The sequence below is a fragment of the Heptranchias perlo genome, chromosome 1 (genome assembly GCF_035084215.1).
Source record: "Heptranchias perlo isolate sHepPer1 chromosome 1, sHepPer1.hap1, whole genome shotgun sequence".
Classification (NCBI taxonomy): Eukaryota; Metazoa; Chordata; class Chondrichthyes; order Hexanchiformes; family Hexanchidae; genus Heptranchias; species Heptranchias perlo.
The window spans coordinates 29,874,412-29,894,102 of NC_090325.1; the positions used below are offsets into that span (position 1 = coordinate 29,874,412).

Sequence of the window (19,691 nt, forward strand, 5' to 3'; positions counted from 1 at the left end):
CCCCCTCTCTGAGGCAGAACAGAACTCGTACCTCAGCTCAGGGAGCGTGGAACACTTTGCACAGATCACCTGGATGCAGGGACACGGCCAAGAGCTGGAAACAGCAAACGGACTGTCGGGTGAGATTTAAACTGTTGTTAAAATGGGTCTGAAAGTCGCATCCATTAACGTGCGTAGCGTTAAATGCACTACGCGATGTGTGTTGACCTTGGACTACCTGGCCAAGGTCAAGAGCGACCTGCTGTTCTTACAGGAGTGAGGCCTGCCGCATCTCAGCAATTACCGGCAATGGTCGCAGCGGTGGGCCCACGGGCCGTCGATCTGGTCGGGAGGCAACGATAACCGTGCCTCCGGCCTGGGGATTCTGCTGCGGGGAGGCAACTTCACCATCACTGAAGTACAGGAGGTGGTGGGGGGTCGTCTCCTCGTAGCAGACGTAATGTACAAAAACGCTCCGCTCCGGCTGATCAACGTGTACGCCCCAGCTTTGAAGAGCGAGCGGCTGGCTGTCTTCCAGCAGCTCCCATTGCTGCTGGCGACGTCCAAGCCGGTCATTCTCGGCGGTGACATCAACTGCATCATCGATGCGGCTGGACGATCCGGCAGAGCCGACAGCAAACTGGACACCACGTCCAAACTCCTGATGGAAGCGGTGAAAGACGCCAAGCTGTGCGACGTCTTCAGCAGCCCTGCAGACGGAGCGGCGCGTCAATACACCTGGTCCAGACCAGACAGGTCCGTCCGTTCCAGGATAGACTTCCTGTTTGTGTCCCCGAAGCTCAAGGTCAGACCCACCAAGGTCACACCGGTGTTCTTCTCTGACCACTGCCTCCTCCTGGCTGACTGTCACCTACAGGACGATCAGAGAGTGGGCAGGGGGACATGGAAGCTGAACGTGAAACTGTTGACCCCGGGAAACATTGAGGAACTGAAGAGGGATTACAAAGGTTGGAGAATCGTAAAGCCCCTCTTTGATTCCCCAGTGCACTGGTGGGAAGCCATCAAGGCGAACATCAAGAGGTTCTTCATCCTCAAAGGTGTTCAGAAGGCGAGAGAGAGGCAGAGGGAAACGTCCCGACTCCAGAAAAGCATGCAGAATCTTCTCCTGCTTCAGTCGATGGGGATCGATGTCGGGGAGGAACTCAGAAAGGTGAAGGACCAGCAAGCCTCGCTCTTTGCCTCTGAGGCCTCCAAGATCATCTTCCGGTCCAGAGTCCGCTCCGTGGAGCAGGACGAGACTTGCTCGCGCTTCTTATTCCAAAAGGTGCACAGAGAGAGCTCTGTGATCAGCAGCCTGAAGGAAGAGGACGGCTCGGTCACGTCCTCGCAGCCTGACATACTGAGGATCTGCAAATCCTTTTATGCCGGACTGTACGACGCGAAGCCCACAGACTGCGAGGCCCCCCAGTCCTTCTTGTCGTCTATCACAGAGGTTCTAGACGACAGCAAGCGGGAGAGTCTGGATCACCCGCTAACTCTGGACGAACTGACAAAGGCTGTCCGTTCCTTCGAGAAGAGTAAGACTCCTGGAAGCGACGGCTTACCGGTGGAGTTGTACTCGGCTCTGTGGGACTGGATAGGCCCAGACCTGCTGGAAGTGTACGGAGGTATGCTCCTGGCAGGCAGCATGTCAGACTCCATGAGGAAAGGCATCATCACCCTCATCTACAAGCAGAAGGGGGAGAGGGAAGAAATCAAAAATTGGCGACCCATCTCACTACTTAACGTGGACTACAAAATTCTGTCCAAGGTCATCGCCAATCGGGTCAAATCAGCCCTGGAGGTGGTGATCCACCCCGATCAGACCTGCGCCGTACCCGGCAGGAAGATCTCTGATAGCCTGGCGCTACTCAGGGATACGATCGCCTACGTACAGGACAGGGGGGTGAACACCTTCCTGATCAGCCTGGACCAGGAGAAGGCCTTTGACAGAATATCCCACACGTACATGATGGACGTGCTCTCCAAAATGGGGTTTGGGGAGGGAATCCGCAATTGGATCCAACTGCTCTACACAAACATCAGTAGCGCAGTTTCAATCAACGGGTGGGAATCAGAAAGCTTTCCGATCAAATCTGGAGTCAGGCAGGGCTGTCCTCTCTCCTCCGTCTTGTTCGTGTGTTGCATCGAACCCTTTGCCGAGTCCATCAGGAGGGATGCAGGCATAAGAGGGGTGATGATCCCAGGCAGCGGAGGCACTCAGGTCAAGGCCTCCCTGTACATGGATGACGTCGCCGTCTTTTGCTCGGATCAGCTCTCGGTTCGCAGATTGATGAGCATCTGCGACCAGTTCGAACTGGCCTCGGGGACCAGGGTAAATCGTAGCAAGAGCGAGGCCATGTTCTTTGGGAACTGGACCGACCGATCCTTTGTCCCCTTCACCGTCAGGTCAGATTACCTGAAGGTGCTGGGGATCTGGTTCGGTGGGGCCGGGGCGTGCACCAAAAACTGGGAGGAGCGCATTTCCAAGGTTAAGCAGAAACTGGGACTGTGGGATCGACGATCCCTCTCGATCGTTGGCAAGAACTTGGTCATCAGGTGCGAGGTGCTCTCGGTGTTGCTGTACGTGGCGCAGGTCTGGCCCATACCTCGCTCGTGCGCCGCGACGGTCACCCGAGCCATCTTCCGCTTTGTCTGGAGATCAAAAATGGACCGTGTCCGCAGGGTCACGATGTACAAATCTCCAGAGAAAGGGGGGAAAGGCTTGCCCAACGTGGCCCTCATCCTGATGGCCACCTTTGTGTGCGGCTGCATCAAGCTGTGCATAGACCCTCGGTACGCAAACACAAAGTGTCACTACGTGCTGAGGTTCTACCTGTCCCCGGTGTTGCGAAGGATGGGCCTGGCCACGCTGCCACGGAACGCTCCGTCCAGTTGGACCGTTCCGCCCCACCTGTCCTTCGTGGAAAAGTTTGTGCAGAAAAACACCTTTGACCACAAGGCAATCAGCAAGTGGTCCGCACGTAACGTCCTCGAGACCCTGAGGGAAAAGGAGATGGTGGATCCTGTCGGTTGGTTCCCCGAGCAGACTGTCAATGTCATTTGGCAGAATGCCTCATAGCCAGAGCTTTCAAACAAGCACCAAGACCTAGCTTGGCTGGTGGTGAGAAGGGCCCTTCCCGTCAGATCCTTCTGGAGAGAGATGCAGTGGTATCTGTCCGGGTTCGTCCCGAGCAGTTCCGTAACACAGGATTCTGTGCTCTACGGGCTGTTCCCGGGGACGCACACTGAGACGGACATCAGCTGCAGCTGGAAGACCATCAACTCGGTGAAAGACGCCCTTTGGTCTGCCTGAAACTTGCTGGTCTTCCAGTACAAGGAGCTGTCCTCGGCCGAGTGTTGCAGACTGGCACATTCCAAGGTCCAGGACTACGTGCTGAGGGACGCACTGAGGATGGGTGCGGCCGCCACAGAGGCTCTGTGGGGAAAGGCAACCGTTTAGAGCCTTCCCGCCATTGTATACCGAGGGGCTGCAATCAGGGAAAAATCCCCTCGGGCAGAATGTAAAATTTTAATTGATGTAATGTAACTGTAATGAATCTGTAATGAACCTGTAAAGAATCTGTAACATACCTGTTATCAAAAATGTGTATTGAGTGTATTGCAATGAGGCACCCTAGAGTGTCATGAACTGTAATTATGTCCAATGTGTTCATTGAACTGTACTTGATGTAACCTGCAAATTGTATAATCTGTATTGTGTACGTTTGGAATGTGATATGACAACTGTATTGTATGTATTGCTGCAAATGTTATGAATAAAGTATATTTTTTGAAAAAAAAAGATATTAAATAGGGAAGCCTTTAAGGCTTAAACCCCAAAACCTACTGCAGTATGAGTGCCAATCCAGTTTCAGCTGTCCCTGACAGCAGCTGAGGATCCCATTAACATGTTCAAATTGGCCACCTCTCAACTTCTACCACCCATGTTTGGTGAGCGGGAGCAGGAACTGGATTTAATCTGACAAAATTGTTTTTAAATAATTAGGTTTGGAATAAAAGGAATGTTCATCTAAAGTAAAAAAAAATCATGTAAAATAGATTACATTGTATATGACAAGATATTTATGTATTGTATATAGAAAGAACAAACTTGCAATTATATACTGCCTTTTATATCCTCAGGACATCTGAAAACACTCCACAGCCAATGATCTATTATGGAGTCTCGTCACTGTAGGCAAATACAGCAGCCAAATTCCACACAGCTATATCCCAAAAACAGGAATAATTTGAAGGATCAGTTAATCTGTTTTTTTTGGAGGTGTTGTTTGAGGGATAAATATTGACCAGGACACCGGGAGAAATTACCTGCTCTATTTCAAATAGTGCTATGGGATCCTTTAAGCTCACCTGAGAAGGCAGATGGGGCCTCAGTTTAATGTCTCATCCAAACAACAGCACCTCCAGCAATGCAGCAGTCCCACAGTACTGCACTCAATATTATATAGGTTATTTTATGGCAATGTTAGCATATATATTTTATATAGTTCTTTGTATTGTTTTACTCAAGCAGGAAAACAATCGTGATTAATAAGCACAATACTAGCTGGATCTCCTGTGGCATTGGACAAGGGGGTCTTTAGGTGAAGCAGAGTTAGAGGATGAGGGATGGGCCAGGGCACACAGACATAATTCAGTCCTCATTTTAAAGACATTAATTCTGTCCATTTTATAAATAATATAAATTCCTTTGTCCACATTTATGCCTATGGACACGCATGCTGTTATTACACCCTGCTACCAGTGCTGATGGATATATGTTCATGCTCTACACGAGCCTCCTCCCTCCCTACTTCATCTAACCCTATTAGCATACCTTTTATTCCTTTCTCCGTCATGTGTTTATCTAGCTTCCCCTTAAATGCATCTATGCTCGTCACCTCAACTACTCCTTGTACTAGCGAGTTCCACATTCTAACCACTCTCTGGGTAAAGAAGTTTCTCCTGAATTCTCTATTGGATTTATTAGTGACTATCTTATATTTATGGCCCCTAGTACTGGTCTCCGCCACAAGTAGAAACATCTTCTCTATGTCTACCCTAACAAAACCTTTCATAATCTTAAAGACCTCTATCGGGTCACCCCTCAGTCTTCTCTTTTCTAGAGAAAAGAGCCCCAGTCTATTCAATCTTTTTTTAATATTTCAAAATATACTTTATTTCATAAAATTTAAAGATACACAAAGTTCAAAGTAAAAAGACACAATTTCAAGCAATCTAGTTCGAACCAATACAATGCGGATCGTACACACTATGATCTCATTATTACAATTCAAAACACAGTACCTATCTTCTAATACATTCTGTACAATACAGAGTGGGGTGGCCTTTCACAGGGGCCTTTCCCCATAGAGCCTTTGCGTAGGCCGCACCTCGCTTCAGTGCATCCCGCAATACGTACTCCTGGACCTTGGAATGTGCCAGTCGGCAACGCTCAGTCATGGGCAGCTCCTTCAGTTGGAAGACCAACAGATTTCGGGCGGACCAAAGAGCCCCCTTCGCCGAGTTGATGGTCTTCCAGCAGCAGCTGATATCAGGGAACAACCCGTAGAGCACAGCGTCCTGTGTTACCGAGCTGTTGGGGATGAACTGGGACAGATACCAACGCATCTCTCTCCACACCCTCTGCACGAAGGGGCAGTCCATCAGGAGGTGGACGACGGTCTCGTTCCCACTGCAGCCTTGAGAGCAGCTTGTGGTGGTGCTGAGATTCCATGCATGTTGGAAGGACCGCACTGGGAGGGCCCTACTCACCACCATCCAGGTTACATCCTGGTGCCTGTTGGTTAGTTCTGGCAACGAGACGTCCTGCCAAATCGCATCAATCGTCTGGTTGGGGAACTGCCTGATCAGATCCACCCTCTCCTTTCCCTGCAAGACTCCCAGAACGTTCCATGCTGACCACTGTCTGACGGCCTTGTGGTCGAAGGGGTTCCTCCTCAAGAATTTCTCCACCTGGGACAGGGTGGGGTACAGTCCAGCTCAGCCAGGGTGGCCAGACCCATCCTTCTCAGTGCGGTGGACAGGTAGAAACTCAGCAAATAGTGATACTCGGTATTTGCGTACTGGGGCTCTTCACACATCCTGAAGCAGCCACACACAAAGATGGCCATCAGGATCAGAGTGGCATTGGGGACACCCTTCCCCTTTGTCTGGGGGCTTGCACATGGTGTCCCTGTGGGCGCGATCTACCTTGGCCCTCCAGACAAAGCGGAATTTAGCTCAGGCGACTGTGATGGTGGAGAACGGGCCAGACCTGGGCCACGTAGAGCAATACTGCGAGTACCTTACACCTTATCCAGGTTTCAGCCGGTTATGGAGAGGGAGCGCCCCCCCCCCACCCCCTCCCCCCCACATACCAAGCTTCTGTTTGGCCTTGGCGACCTGCTCCTCCCCATTCTTGGTGCAGGCCTGGAGCCCCCCAAACTAACCCCAGCAGCTTCAGGTAGTCGGACCTGACAATGAAGGGGACAAAGGATTGGGTCTCCCACCTGCCTCACTCTTACTTCGGTTCACTCTGCTCGAAATGGTCGCAGATGCCCATCTGTCTGTGGACCGACTGCTGATCGGAGCAAAAGACGGTGACATCATCCATGCACAGGAAAGCCTTAATCTGAGAGCCTCCGATGTATGGGATCGTCACCCCCCCTCCCCACCCCCGATACCTGTGTCCTTCCTATGGATGCGGCAAACGGCTTGATACAACATACGAACAAGACCGCGGAGAGAGGACAGCCTTGCCTGACTCCAGATCTGATTGGAAAGCTCTTCAACTCCCACCCATTGATTAGGACTGCGCTACGGATGTAGAGCAGTTGGATCCAATAGCAGATTCCCTCACCAAACTCCATTTTGGACAGCACATCCATCATGTACGTATGGGATATTCTGTCAAAGGCCTTCTCCTGGTCCAAGCTGATGAGGCAGGTGTCCACCCCCCTGTTTTGCATGTAGGCGATTGTATCCCTGAGCACCGCATGGCTATCAGAGATCTTCCTGCCGGGTATAGTACAGATCCGATCCGGGTGGATCACCAGCTCCAGAGCAGACTTAAGCCTGTTGGTGATGGCCTTAAACAGAATCTTGTAGTCGACATTTAGCAAGGAAATGAGTCGTCAATTTCTGATTTCTTCCCTCTCCCCCTTCCACTTGTAGATGAGGATGATGATGCCTTTCCTCATGGACTCTGACATGCTGCCTGCCAGAAGCATACCCCCGTATACTTCCAGCAGGTCTGGGCTTATCAAGTCCCTCAGAGCCGAGTACAACTCAACCGGTAACTCATCGCTTCCGGGAGTTCTACTCTTCTCGAAGAACCGTACGGCCTTTGTCAGCTCGTCCAAAGTCAGCGGCCGATCTGTGCTCTCCTGCTCGCTGTCCTCTAAGACCTCCATGATAGAGGACAGGAAGGACTGGGAGGCTATGCTGTTTGTGGACTTCATGTCATACAGCCCGGCATAAAAGGACTTGCTGATCCTCAGTATGTCAGCCTGCGAAGACGTCACCGAGCCGTCATCCTCCTTCAGGCTTCAGATCACACAGGTGTCTCTGTGTAGCTTCTGGAAGAAGCACAAGCACTTCTCGCCCTGCTCCATGGACTCTGGACCGGAAGATGATCTTTGAGGCCTCGGAGGTGAAGAGCGAGGCTTGCTGGCCCTTCACCTCTCTGAGTTCCTCCCCGACATCAAACCCCATCGACTGCAGCTGTAGCAGATCTTGCATACTTTTCTGGAGCTGTGATACTTCCCTCTCTCTCGCCTTCTGAACATCTTTGAGGATGAAGAACCTCTTGATGTTGGCCTTGATTGCTTACCACCAATGCACCGTAGAGTTGAAGAGGGGTTTCACGGTCCTCCAACCTGTGTAATCCCTCTTTAGTTCCTTGATGACCCAGCCCGCTCAGTCTTTCCTGATAGGTATAACCTCTCACTTCTGGTATCATCCTAGTAAATCTTTTTTGCAACTTCTCCGGTGCCTCTACGTTCTTTTTATAATATGGAGACCAAAACTGTTCACAGTAGTCCAAGTGTAGTCCAACCAAAGTTCTATACAAGTTTAACATAACTTCTCTGCTTTTCAATTCTATCCCTCTAGAAATGAACCCCAGTGCTTGGTTTGCTTTTTTTATGGCCTTATTAACCTGCGTCGCTACTTTTAGCTGTACCCCCAGATCCCTCTGCTCCTCTACCCCATTTAGACTATTATCCAAGCAGTATATGGCCCCTTATTCTTCCTACCAAAATGTAATACCTCACACTTATCCATATTGAAATTAATTTGTCAATTACACGCCCATTCTGCAAGTTTATCAAAGTCTGCCTGTATTTTGTTGCAGTCTTCCAATTTAGTGTCGTCCGCAAATTTTGAAATTGTACTTCTGATCCCCGAGTCCAATCGTTTATGTAAATGGTGAACAGTGGTCCCAGTGCCGATCCTTGTCGAACACCACTTCCCACCTTTTGCCAGTCTGAGAAACTATCTTTAACCCCTACTCTCTTTTCTGTTTTGTAGCCAGCTTGCTATCCATTCTGCTACTTGTTCCCTGACTCCGCAAGCTCGGATCTTAGTCATGAGTCTACCACTATGCAGTACCTTATTGAAGGCCTTTAGAAAATCCAAATATATTACATCCACTGCATTACTCTTGTGTACCCTTTCTGTTACTTCGTCAGCAGTTAATTAGCCAGCCAGTTGTTACGATCTGGAATACGTTGGTGGAAGCAGATTCAATAGTAACTTTCAAAAGGCAATTGGACAAATACTTGAAGGGGGAAAACTTGCAGGGCTATGGGGAGAGGGCAGGGGAATGGGACTAATTGGATAGCTCCTTCAAGGAGCCGAATGGCCTCCTTCTGTGACGTTTCATTCAGTGATTCTATTGCGTCACACGTATGTGACATCATGATTTAAATGGCCGTTCCCTTCCCCCTCACACATTCAAACACTCTCATCCCCATCCGTCAAACCGTCAGTCACCGCTCAGAGTCCCGCCCACTCTACCATCGCCGCTGATTGGATGAATCATCCCTCTTTAAAACAGGGAGACGTGACTTGCTGAGGTTGTGATTGGTTTATAATCACGTCAATCACCCACCACAGGTAAATTGGTGACTGGGATCTCTGGACCATTGGCTCGATTTCCTCCCCCTCCCCCAACCTTTAATGCGAAAATAATATACGAAACGAGGGGGGGAAAAATATTAAAAACAAAACAATGTCTTTCGAACTCTCCTATCAAACATTAAAAACTGCGAATCAAGCGAGAGAGGCGGTAAGTTCCGCCAATGCGGCGCCAATGAAATGAGAATCAAAAAGTTTTAAGGAATTTTATAAATTTTAAAGTTTAATTTCACCCCGATTATTGTCTCTTTATTCGATGTAAGTTTTTATTATGAAAAAATTATGAGTGCAATTACTTTTTGTGATTTGTTTTGAGCATTGTTGATGAAAGGGTTCAAATACTTTAGTGTTAGATTAAATCAATATTTCTCAGCAGCATGTTTCTATTTTAATGTAACTCTGAAATTATTTTCTTAATACAACTTGAGTTTCTTTTTACTCTTCTCGTGTTACTAAAACCTTGGTTTAAAACGACGTGACAGAAGCTGGACAAAAGATAAAGGATGAATTAGAATTTTATTTATTACTCAATTAAAATTTGACTCTTTAAGAAAAATATAAATTTTATTCGAAGAGCGAGGTTTCCTTTTTTATGTTGTTTTTGTTGAAGTTTCCACTGCTGCGTTAGGCCTGTGGAATCGGCTGTTTCCATGGAAACGGCTCCAGATCTGACTCTGGAGCGCCCCCACCTGCACGGGAGGACTTCCTGGCTGTTACCTGGATGGGGAAAGGGGGAAGCAACCTGAAGGAAGAAAGTAAGATCAGAATGGTGGAAACGTACAGCCCCTGAAAGATAAAGGCTACAGCTTAACGTTTTGTGTGCAACCTATTCACAATTTACATGTTACCCCTCGGCAAAATCGTAAGCGAGCATTGGTGTCAGCTGCTGACACGCAACCCTACCTTCCAGGCTATTGCTATACTTTCCAGCTGAATGCCCAACATCAAGCAGGGTTGGATAAGTCAAGAGTTTTCTTTACCTCCGGCTCAATGTCAGCAAATATAACCCTTTTCAGCTCCTGCCAGCACTTGGCACGTTTCTGGTCCCGACTTCATCAACCTCTCCAATTGGCCTCCCGGGTTAAATCCAGACGTGCACGATGTCAATGTCCTGTTCGATCATGATTTGAAATTCTGATCCGTTGCCAAGCTATTTTTTTCCACCTGTCGAACACTGGCTGTTTATGTCTCTATTTCCCGCCATTGCTTTTGTTACCGTAAAGATTGACTTCTCCGCTGCTCACCTCACCCTCCACAAACTTCATCTAATTCAGAACTCCTTAACCTATACAAGTCCCGCATGCCCATTATTCCTATTTTTGTCAAATTACACTGGTTTCCCTTGCCCCAGTGAATCGACTTCAGATTCCTTGACCTTGTCTTCAATTCACTGTTTCTGAGTGATCTTTTCCAGCTTTATGACAATGTATGTTTAGTCTGCTGCTGCTTGGTCCCTGAGGTTTATCATCCAGTCACCACAGTCCCGCCCCGCGCTTTTCCGCTTTTTTTTGCTTTCAAAATCCTCCCAAAAAAATCTGCTTTTCAAATGTGCCGTTGGTTCTCCATTACATTGCCTCATTTTTCTTACTCAGTGGTCCCATCTGCTTTCCACCATACGCTCATGTGGGGTTGTTGTTATGCAAGTTGTTATTGTTGCAAGAAATGTTAAATCAAGCATTGTGGCTGCCTGAAATTGATGATAATGAATCCTGTAAATGAAGATAATTTTAGTGCAGTGTTTGTTCTTTAATTAGCAGAGGCCAGGGGGAATCTCCATTAGTAAGTACCTATCATTAATGGTCTTACTCACAGTTAATTTCAAAGAAAGATCATGCGTTTATTTAGCACCTTTCATGTCTTCAGGGCATCTAAAATCACTTTACAGCCAAACAGTTATTTTCGAAATGCAGTCGCTGTTGTTATGGAGGCACGTGTGGCCAATTTGCATACAGCAAGATTCCACAATCAAGAATGAGATGAATCACCAGATAAATTGTCTTTGGTGGTGTTGATAGTGCTCCTCACGTGGAGTTGCACATATTTGAAGTGCTGAAGGTGAAAAATTACCCCTTATTTTTGTTTATATCCTCTGACTGATATGGTTCCCTATTTAATTCAAATTTCACAATGTTTAAATGATGTCAAGTAGTTTTTGAACCATTCATCTGCGAGCAGTTTGTTTAGTTCAGGTTTACAGCCTTAAAAACAAAAGCCTAGAATTTCCTTGAGAGCTCTACTGTGCTCCTGCCTTACCTCGTCACTGCATCCCCATCAATTCCTTGTAAGGGTCAGAACTTCCATCCATCCCTTACAAGGTCATTGACATCAGAGGGTAGAGCTGGCGGTGGAGACTTCTTGTGCTGGGAGTTCCTACTTCCTTGGCTCAGTAAGAACCTGACATATTATGGAGGTTAGTTCGCTTAATGAAGTGAGATAAGCTGGCCTCCAGATTGACCGGTGGGACACTGTGGGGTCTTGGCAACTCCCCTCAATGGTAGGCAGATGCCAGATTTTCTGGCTGCATAGAGCAAGCAGAGGCTAGAGATAGAATCATAGAATGATACAGCACAGAAAGAGGCCATTCAGCCCATCGTGCCTGTGGCCAGCTGTTTGAAAGAGCTATCCAATTAGTCCCACTCCCCTGCTCTTTCCCCATAGCCCTGCAATTTTTCCCCCTTCAAGTATTTATCCAATTCCCCTTTTGAAAGTTTTTATTGAATCTGCTACAACCACCCTTTCAGACTGTGCATTCCCGATCATAACAAGTCTCTACATAAAAATGTTTCCTCATGTCGCCTCTGGTTCTTTTGCTTGTTACCTTAAATCTGTGCCTATTAGTTATACTGACCCTTCTACCACTTATTTACTCTTACCAAAACCCTTTGTGATTTTGAACACCTCTATTAAATCTACCCTTAACCTTCTCTGCTCTAAGGAGAACAACCCCCCATTTCCACGTAATGGAAGTCTTTCATCCCTGGTACCATTCTAGTAAATCTCCTCTGCACCCTCTCTAAGGCCTTGACATCGTTCCTAAAATGTGGTGCCCAGAATTGGGCAGCTGAGGCCTAACCAGTGTTTTCTAAAGGTTTAGCATAACTTCCTTGCTTTTGTATCTATGCCTCCTATTTATAAAAGCAAGGATCCCGAATGCCTTTTTAACAACCTTCTCAACTTATCCTGCCATCTTCAAAGACTTGTGTACATACACCCCCAGGTTTCTGTTCCTGCACCTTGTTTAAAATTGTACCATTTGGTTTATATTGCTTCTCCTTATTCTTCCTACCAAAATGAATTACTTCACACTTCTCTGCGTTAAATTTCATCTACCATTTCACCAGTCTGTCCATGTCCTCCTGGAGTCTGTTACTATCCTCCTCACTGTTCACTACATTTGAGTTTTGTGTCATCTGCATATTCCAGGTCATATATCAAAAAGTAGCCCCAACACTGACCTCTGGGGGACAGCACTGCACATTTTCCTCCGGTGTGAAAAACAACAGCTCAGCATTACTCTCTGCTTTCTGTCCCTTAGCCAATTAGAATCAATAGATTGGCACTTGGAAAAATATGGCTTCAATTTTGCTAACAAGTCTATTATGTGATATTTTATCAAAACTCCTTTTAACAATCCATATACACAAGATCAACTGAACTACCCTCATCAACCTTCTCCGTAATTTCATCAAAGAACTCAATCAAGTTAGTCAAATATGATTTGCCTGTAGCAAATCCATGCTGGTTTTCATTTATGAACCCATATTTTTCCAAGTGCCAATTCATTTTGTCCATAACTAGGGTTCCTGCTGGGGCCATGTAAATCAGGTGCCCCTCCTGCTGACCCTACAAACTCTGGCAAGGTCAGCTGGCAGATGTTCGGCAGCCAAAATGTTTTATTACCAATGCTAATTCACTAGATGTATGATAAATGTACTAATATCTTAACAGTAGCTTCCAAAATACTATTAACATGTCTGTTTGTTATTTACAGGAAGAGATTCGAACAGAAGCTCGACGCAAGAATCTATTGATTCTAATTCTGCACTACTTAACTGAAGAAGGGTAAGTGCGGTAGCTTTTTTAAAATTCGTTCATGGGATGTGGGCGTCGCTGGCGAGGCCGGTATTTATTGCCCATCCCCAATTGCCCTTGAGAAGATGGTGGTGAGCCTCCTTCTTGAACCACTGCAGTCCATGTGGTAAAGGTTCTCCCACAGTGCTGTTAGGAAGGGAGTTCCAGGATTTAGACCCAGCGACGATGAAGGAACGGCAATATATTTCTAAGTCGGGATGGTGTGTGACTTGGAGGGGAACGTGCAGGTGGTGTTGTTCCCATATACCTGCTGCTCTTGTCCTTCTAGGTGGTAGAGGCCGCGGGTTTGGGAGGTGCTGTTGAAGAAGCCTTGGCGAGTTGCTGCAGTGCATCCTGTGGATGGTACACACTGCAGCCACTGTGCGCCGGTGGTGAAGGGAGTGAATGTTTAGGGTGGTGGATGGGGTGCCAATCGAGCGGGCTGCTTTGTCCTGGATGGTGTCGAGCTTCTTGAGTGTTGTTGGAGCTGCACTCATCCAGACAAGTGGAGAGTATTCCATCACACTCCTAACTTGTGCCTTGTAGATGGTGGAAAGGCTTTGGGGAGTCAGGAGGTGAGTCACTCGCCACAGAATACCCAGCCTCTGACCTGCTCTTGTAGCCACAGTATTTATATGGCTGGTCCAGTTAAGTTTCTGGTTAATGGTGACCCCCAGGATGTTGATGGTGGGGGATTCGGCGATGGTAATGCCGTTGAATGTTAAGGGGAGGTGGTTAGACTCTCTTTTGTTGGAGATGGTCATTGCCTGGCACTTGTCTGGCGTGAATGTTACTTGCCACTTACGAGCCCAAGCCTGGATGTTGTCCAGGTCTTGCTGCATGCGGGCTTGGACTGCTTCATTATTTGAGAGGTTGTGAATGGAACTGAACACTGTGCAATCATCAGCGAACATCCTCATTTCTGACCTTATGATGGAGGGAAGGTCATTGATGAAGCAGCTGAAGATGGTTGGGCCTAGGACACTGCCCTGAGGAACTCCTGCAGCAATGTCCTGGGGCTGAGATGATTGGCCTCCAACAACCACTACCATCTTCCTTTGTGCTAGGTATGACTCCAGCCACTGGAGAGTTTTCCCCGATTCCCATTGACTTCAATTTTACTAGGGCTCCTTGGTGCCACATTTGGTCAAATGCTGCCTTGATGTCAAGGGCAGTCACTCTCACCTCACCTCTGGAATTCAGCTCTTTTGTCCATGTTTGGACCAAGGCTGTAATGAGGTCTGGAGTCGAGTGGTCCTGGCGGAACCCAAACTGAGCATCGGTGAGCAGGTTATTGATGAGTAAGTGCCGCTTGATAGCACTGTCGACGATACCTTCCAGCACTTTGCTGACGATTGAGAGTAGACCGATGGGGCGGTAATTGGCCGGATTGGATTTGTCCTGCTTTTTGTGGACAGGACATACCTGGGCAATTTTCCACATTGTCGGGTAGATGCCAGTGTTATAGCTGTACTGGAACAGCTTGGCTTGTATCCTTTTCACCAAACACCTCTAGACTAACATCTACTGACTGCAGACTTTATTTTATCTGCAATTCAACTTGCTCTGTTTCCCAAGAAAATTCTCCCTATACCATCACTTGTAACATTTGCTGCAAATTATTTTTTCCCAAGTTCACAAATTTTTGTTTCTGTACCATATCTTTCGTCTTTCATTCCAAGAATATCTGTGTTACAAGTTTAGGGTCTTGACTTCAATATCATCTCTCGCCCAGTGATGCTGGTCACTCCTGTAAGTTGCCTGGTCGTCTTACTTTTAGGGGTGTGCCTGTACTGTCCAATAACTGTATAACCTAGGGGTGTGATAATAGTACTCCCTTATGATCTGAATCAGATATTTGTGTCTTTTGCACATGCATACGTGTCTCTCCAATCTTTAAAGCTGACCTAGAAAATTCATACTGATAGGAGCCTAGATATGAGTTGCTGAACTGCTTACTTTCATGGCAAGTGAACATACAAAGCAACAATTATGATTGGATTCACTGAATTCAATCAGTACAACTTATCTTTGCATCATAATACAAAATAATGAACTTGCTATGCTTCCTCACACCATTGGTTCATCTCGCTCGACTAATAACTTTTAACTACCTTCCTGCATGTTAGCCTTCTGAACCTAGCAAAAGGTTTCCTTTGCAGCTCTCTGTTTAAAAACATAACTGTTAGTGAGTTTTTCTCCTTCTGTTTTTATCTAACTGTGTTCACACAAGAGAAGATCCTATGCCAGACAGCATCTGCTGAAAGCCTGGGACTAGGGGCCTCCTAACACAATGGGTGTGAGGTTTTTATTGCTTACCAAGATAGACTAACAAATTGCTTCTTGTTTACAGTCTTTGGGGAAACAACTTCAGAGCCTAGCCCATTAGCATTTAAACACCTTTCTAAATGTATGAATACAGGTTGTTTTGAAAAAAACATTTAAATGTATCTTTTTTTCCAAATGTGGAAAAATGGTCAAAAATCCTGAAGTATGGGAATTTGGACCATGGAAATTTTGCAGTACCAGTCAGTAGACAAAGAATAGTTTTATGTATTTTTAATTTTTTGTTTTTACTTTTCTGAGGTACTAGAGGCTTTGGGGTAGTACATAGTCTCTGTTTTATGCATATCACAGAAAAACAATCAAAGCATATTTGCCTTTCATTTCTTTACTCTCTGTAATTCAATAGTTATATAGATACGGCAAATACACTGGAACAAGAATCCAATCTTGGATTACGACGTTTTGAAGTTTGTGATAATATTGACCTGGAAACCATCTTAATGGAGTATGAAAGCTACTATTATGTCAAGTTTCAACGGTATCCAAAATTAACTAAAAAATCAGCTGATGATGGTAAGTAATGCATGGTCACAATGTCAAAATGTAAACTGCATATAGGGATTGTTAATACAGTCTGCTCTGGGAAGTCAAAATTCTATAGCAAAGTATGCAATTTGGTATGGATGTAAATGTTGTTGTTTTGCATCTGTCTGTGTGTATGTATCTCTCTCTCTGTGTCATAGGTGTTATCAATTAGGACCTCTGACTTGCAAGTGTAAGGAATTAGCAATTACCTTTTCGAACTGTCAGCAAAGCAAAGGTAGATAATTAATTGGCTTCAAAATTCAACTTTTTTTGAAAATGGCACTAACATTAATTAAATCTCTCGCTCTTTATTCCCCATTTTTCTCCCCCTTACCTCCCCCCCCCCCCCCCCCCCACCACCTTCTCTCTCACATCCCCTCACCCTGACTCATTTCTCTCACTCCTCGGCTTAATGCACTTTCTGAAGTTTATAAAACACAAAATAAAAGCTATAACAGGTGTGTAATCAGAACAGTCATTTTTCTCATTCACTCCCCTCTTTTTTTAAAAAAAACACACTGCATACAAATTTTACCTCAACAAAGCTTTTAAAAATCGTCCTCCCTGTTTTTCAGAATTATTTGAAAAAAAACTGAGTGGAAAGTGCTGGAAGCTTAAGAAAAATATTCCATTTGTATAGCTGACTGGTACTGATGCATCCAAAGAGATTGATGTGGAGATGCCAGTGATGGACTGGGGTTGACAATTGTAAACAATTTTACAACACCAAGTTATAGTCCAGCAATTTTATTTTAAATTCACAAGCTTTCGGAGGCTTCCTCCTTCGTCAGGTGAACGATCGTTCACCTGACGAAGGAGGAAGCCTCCGAAAGCTTGTGAATTTAAAATAAAATTGCTGGACTATAACTTGGTGTTGTAAAATTGTTTACAATTTCCAAAGAGATTAGGTAAACTGCATATGCTCAGACTGCACAATCCAAAATTAACTGAATTACAGCTCTGGGCAAAAATATCAAGTTTAAGCCCAAGTTTTTGCAAGAGGCCGAAGTCTTAATTTAAAAACTTTAATGACGTCAAACGACAATTCAATGGATAGAATCAACTTCATCCCATCATGAGTCCTCTGACTTTAACTTTGGACTCTCTCATTGTCTCTGTTTACAAACAGGACATATGTATACTAATCTTTGCCATGCCTATGTAACCTGAATTTTCCTGTGTCTATTCGCAAGAGCACTTTGGCTGCCATTCTGCACCTAAGCCCATTCCTTCTACCTCCTTGTTTCTTTCTCTTCTCTTCACCATTTTTGGCCCTTCTCTCCTGTCTCTTTGCCTTCTTGTTACCCAGTCATGCATTTCTCTCTTCTCGGGTACTTTGACCCCATCAAATCCAGACCCCAACCCTTCACTATTTTCCTACTGTTGTCGTCCCCGGCTTGACTCTCTTAGATAAGCCCACAGCTTCTAATTGTGCCTCTTTCGGCATTCTCCGAAAGGGTCCATTCAGGCAATCATCCCTGGCTCCTTATAAGCAGCAACCCCAACTGCCTCACCCTACTATCTCGTTGACCTTCCCACCCAGCACACCCGCTTGGGGCTAATCTCACCAACCTCCTTCCTGTCCCACTCAACCATCCCATGGCTGACCCCATGGACTCTGCCAGCAAATCAACAATCACCGCCCCTCTTTGCATCTCCCTCCCGAATGTCTGTTCACTTGCGAAAAGGACCCTTGCCATCCATAACCTTATTGTGGATAAAGACTGCATTGCCAACTTGGCCCTGACGGAAACTTGGCTAACAGGTGAAGACTTCTTTACTGAAGTCGCCCCGCCTTGCTATGCCGCGGTGGGTGTCTCTCCTCTTTTGTCTAGTTGAGGGGGACTGCCCTCATTTAGTTCAACATTTACCTATCCTTTCGTAGCCAGAGAATCTTCTGCAATGGCTTGTCTTCCCACCGCAGAACTGTTACCTCTGGAGTCCTCCAAGGATCCAACCTTGGCCCCCTCCCATCTCTCAACTACACGCTGCCCCTTGGCGACATCATCCGAAGATATGACAAGAGGTTCCATATGTTCGCTGACGACACTTGGCTCTACTTCACCACCACATCTTTTGACCCTTCCACTACCTCTATGTTGTCAGACTGCTTGTCCAACATCCTGTCCTGGATGAGCCTCAATTTCCTCCAATTCAACATTGGGAAAACGGAAGCCATTGTCATCAGCCCCCACCACAAATTCTGTTCTCTCACCACTGAGTTTATCCCCCTCCCTGTCTCAGGCTGAACCAGACTGTTCGCAACCTTGTGTCCTTTTGACCCTAAGCTGTGCTTACAACCTCATATCCTCTAAAACAAAGACTGCTTACTTCTACCTCCATAACATCGCCCATCTCTGCCGCTGTCTTAGCCCATCTGCTGCTGAAACCCTTATCCATGCCTTTAAAAATCCTCGTTCTCTATCGCCCGCCCAAGCCCCACGCCAAGTTTCTCACTGAGACATCTTCAGTGCTTTCCTCCCTCAGCCTTTGCACCAAGCGACTTCTCATGCTCAGTGATTTCAACCTCTGTCTCAACACACCTTAGGTTCTCTCTTCTGAGTTCACTGCCTCTGTTCTCCTTTAACCCCCCCCTTCATTTAAAATTTCCCACCCATATTCACAGCCGCCCCCTCAACCTTGTTATGCTACGTGAAGTCTCTATTCCCATCGTATCAATCACAGAAAAGACTCTCTCTCTAATCACTTCCTTGTATCCCTGACCACTCACATCCACCTTCCAACCTCACTACCTTCTGTATAAGCCTCTGGAAAAAAACTCCTCCCTCAAGGAAGTGATTAGAGAGAGTCTTTTCTGTGATTGATACGATGGGAATAGAGACTTCACGTAGGATAACAAGGTTGAGAGGGTGGCTGTGAATATGGGTGGGAAATTTTAAATGAAGGGGGCGGTTAAAGGAGAACAGGGGCAGTGAATTCAGAAGAGAGAACCTAAGGTGTGTTGAGACAGAGGTTGAAATCACTGAGCATGAGAAGTCGCTTGGTGCAAAGGCTGAGGGAGGAAAGCACTGAAGATGTCTCAGTGAGAAACTTGGCGTAGGGCTTGGGCAGAACTTTCAAACTCTCAACTGCCTAGCATTTGACCCTCCATTTGCCATGATGCTTCTGCAGCTACCAATCTGCTCAATCACACAGACACCTTCACCTTTGATGTCCTTGTCCCCAGTAAAACCCTTACTTTCTCCCACCCTGCTCATTCCCATTCGCTTCCAAGGGATGCAGACTTGAACTTGTATGACTCACAACTGGTTTAGCCATTGATCGGCAGAACTGGCTGGACCACGCATCAAGCACTATCGGACCTGCTGAACAGCCAACTTCCCTTCCTGGCCCTTATGCAAGCTGATAATGTAAACAGTTTCCTCTCCGGTACTGTCCCTCTCCCTTTCAAATCTGCCGTCATCATGTCCCTCCTCAAAGAAAAGCCCTTGACTCCTCTGTCCTTGCAAACTACCATTCCATCTCCAACCTCCATTTCCTCGCCAAAGTCCATCAACGTGTTTGACATGTCCCAAATCTGTGCCCACCTTTCCTGCAACTCCATGTTTGAACGTCTCCAATCAGGTTTCTGCCACTGCCACAACACTGAAACGGCCCTAATCAAA

The 19,691-nt window shown here is 46.4% G+C and overlaps 1 protein-coding gene across 5 annotated transcripts in view; it reads left to right on the forward strand.

Moving 5' to 3' along the window:
• The first annotated feature begins 9,155 nt into the window (after positions 1-9,155).
• Positions 9,156-19,691, forward strand: part of katnal2 (katanin p60 subunit A-like 2) — an 87,601-nt gene continuing 77,065 nt past the window's right edge. For 4 of the 5 annotated variants that reach the window (XR_010962704.1, XM_067983225.1, XM_067983216.1 and 1 more), the window contains exons 1-3: positions 9,156-9,274; positions 13,115-13,185; positions 15,887-16,053. Coding sequence is in view for 3 of the 5 variants with exons in the window: in XM_067983225.1 (XP_067839326.1) it covers positions 9,218-9,274; positions 13,115-13,185; positions 15,887-16,053 (295 nt within the window). In the remaining 2 variants the exon portion in view is untranslated. The remainder of the gene's footprint in view (positions 9,275-13,114; positions 13,186-15,886; positions 16,054-19,691) is intronic. The other variant, XM_067983235.1, reaches the window with a different exon arrangement.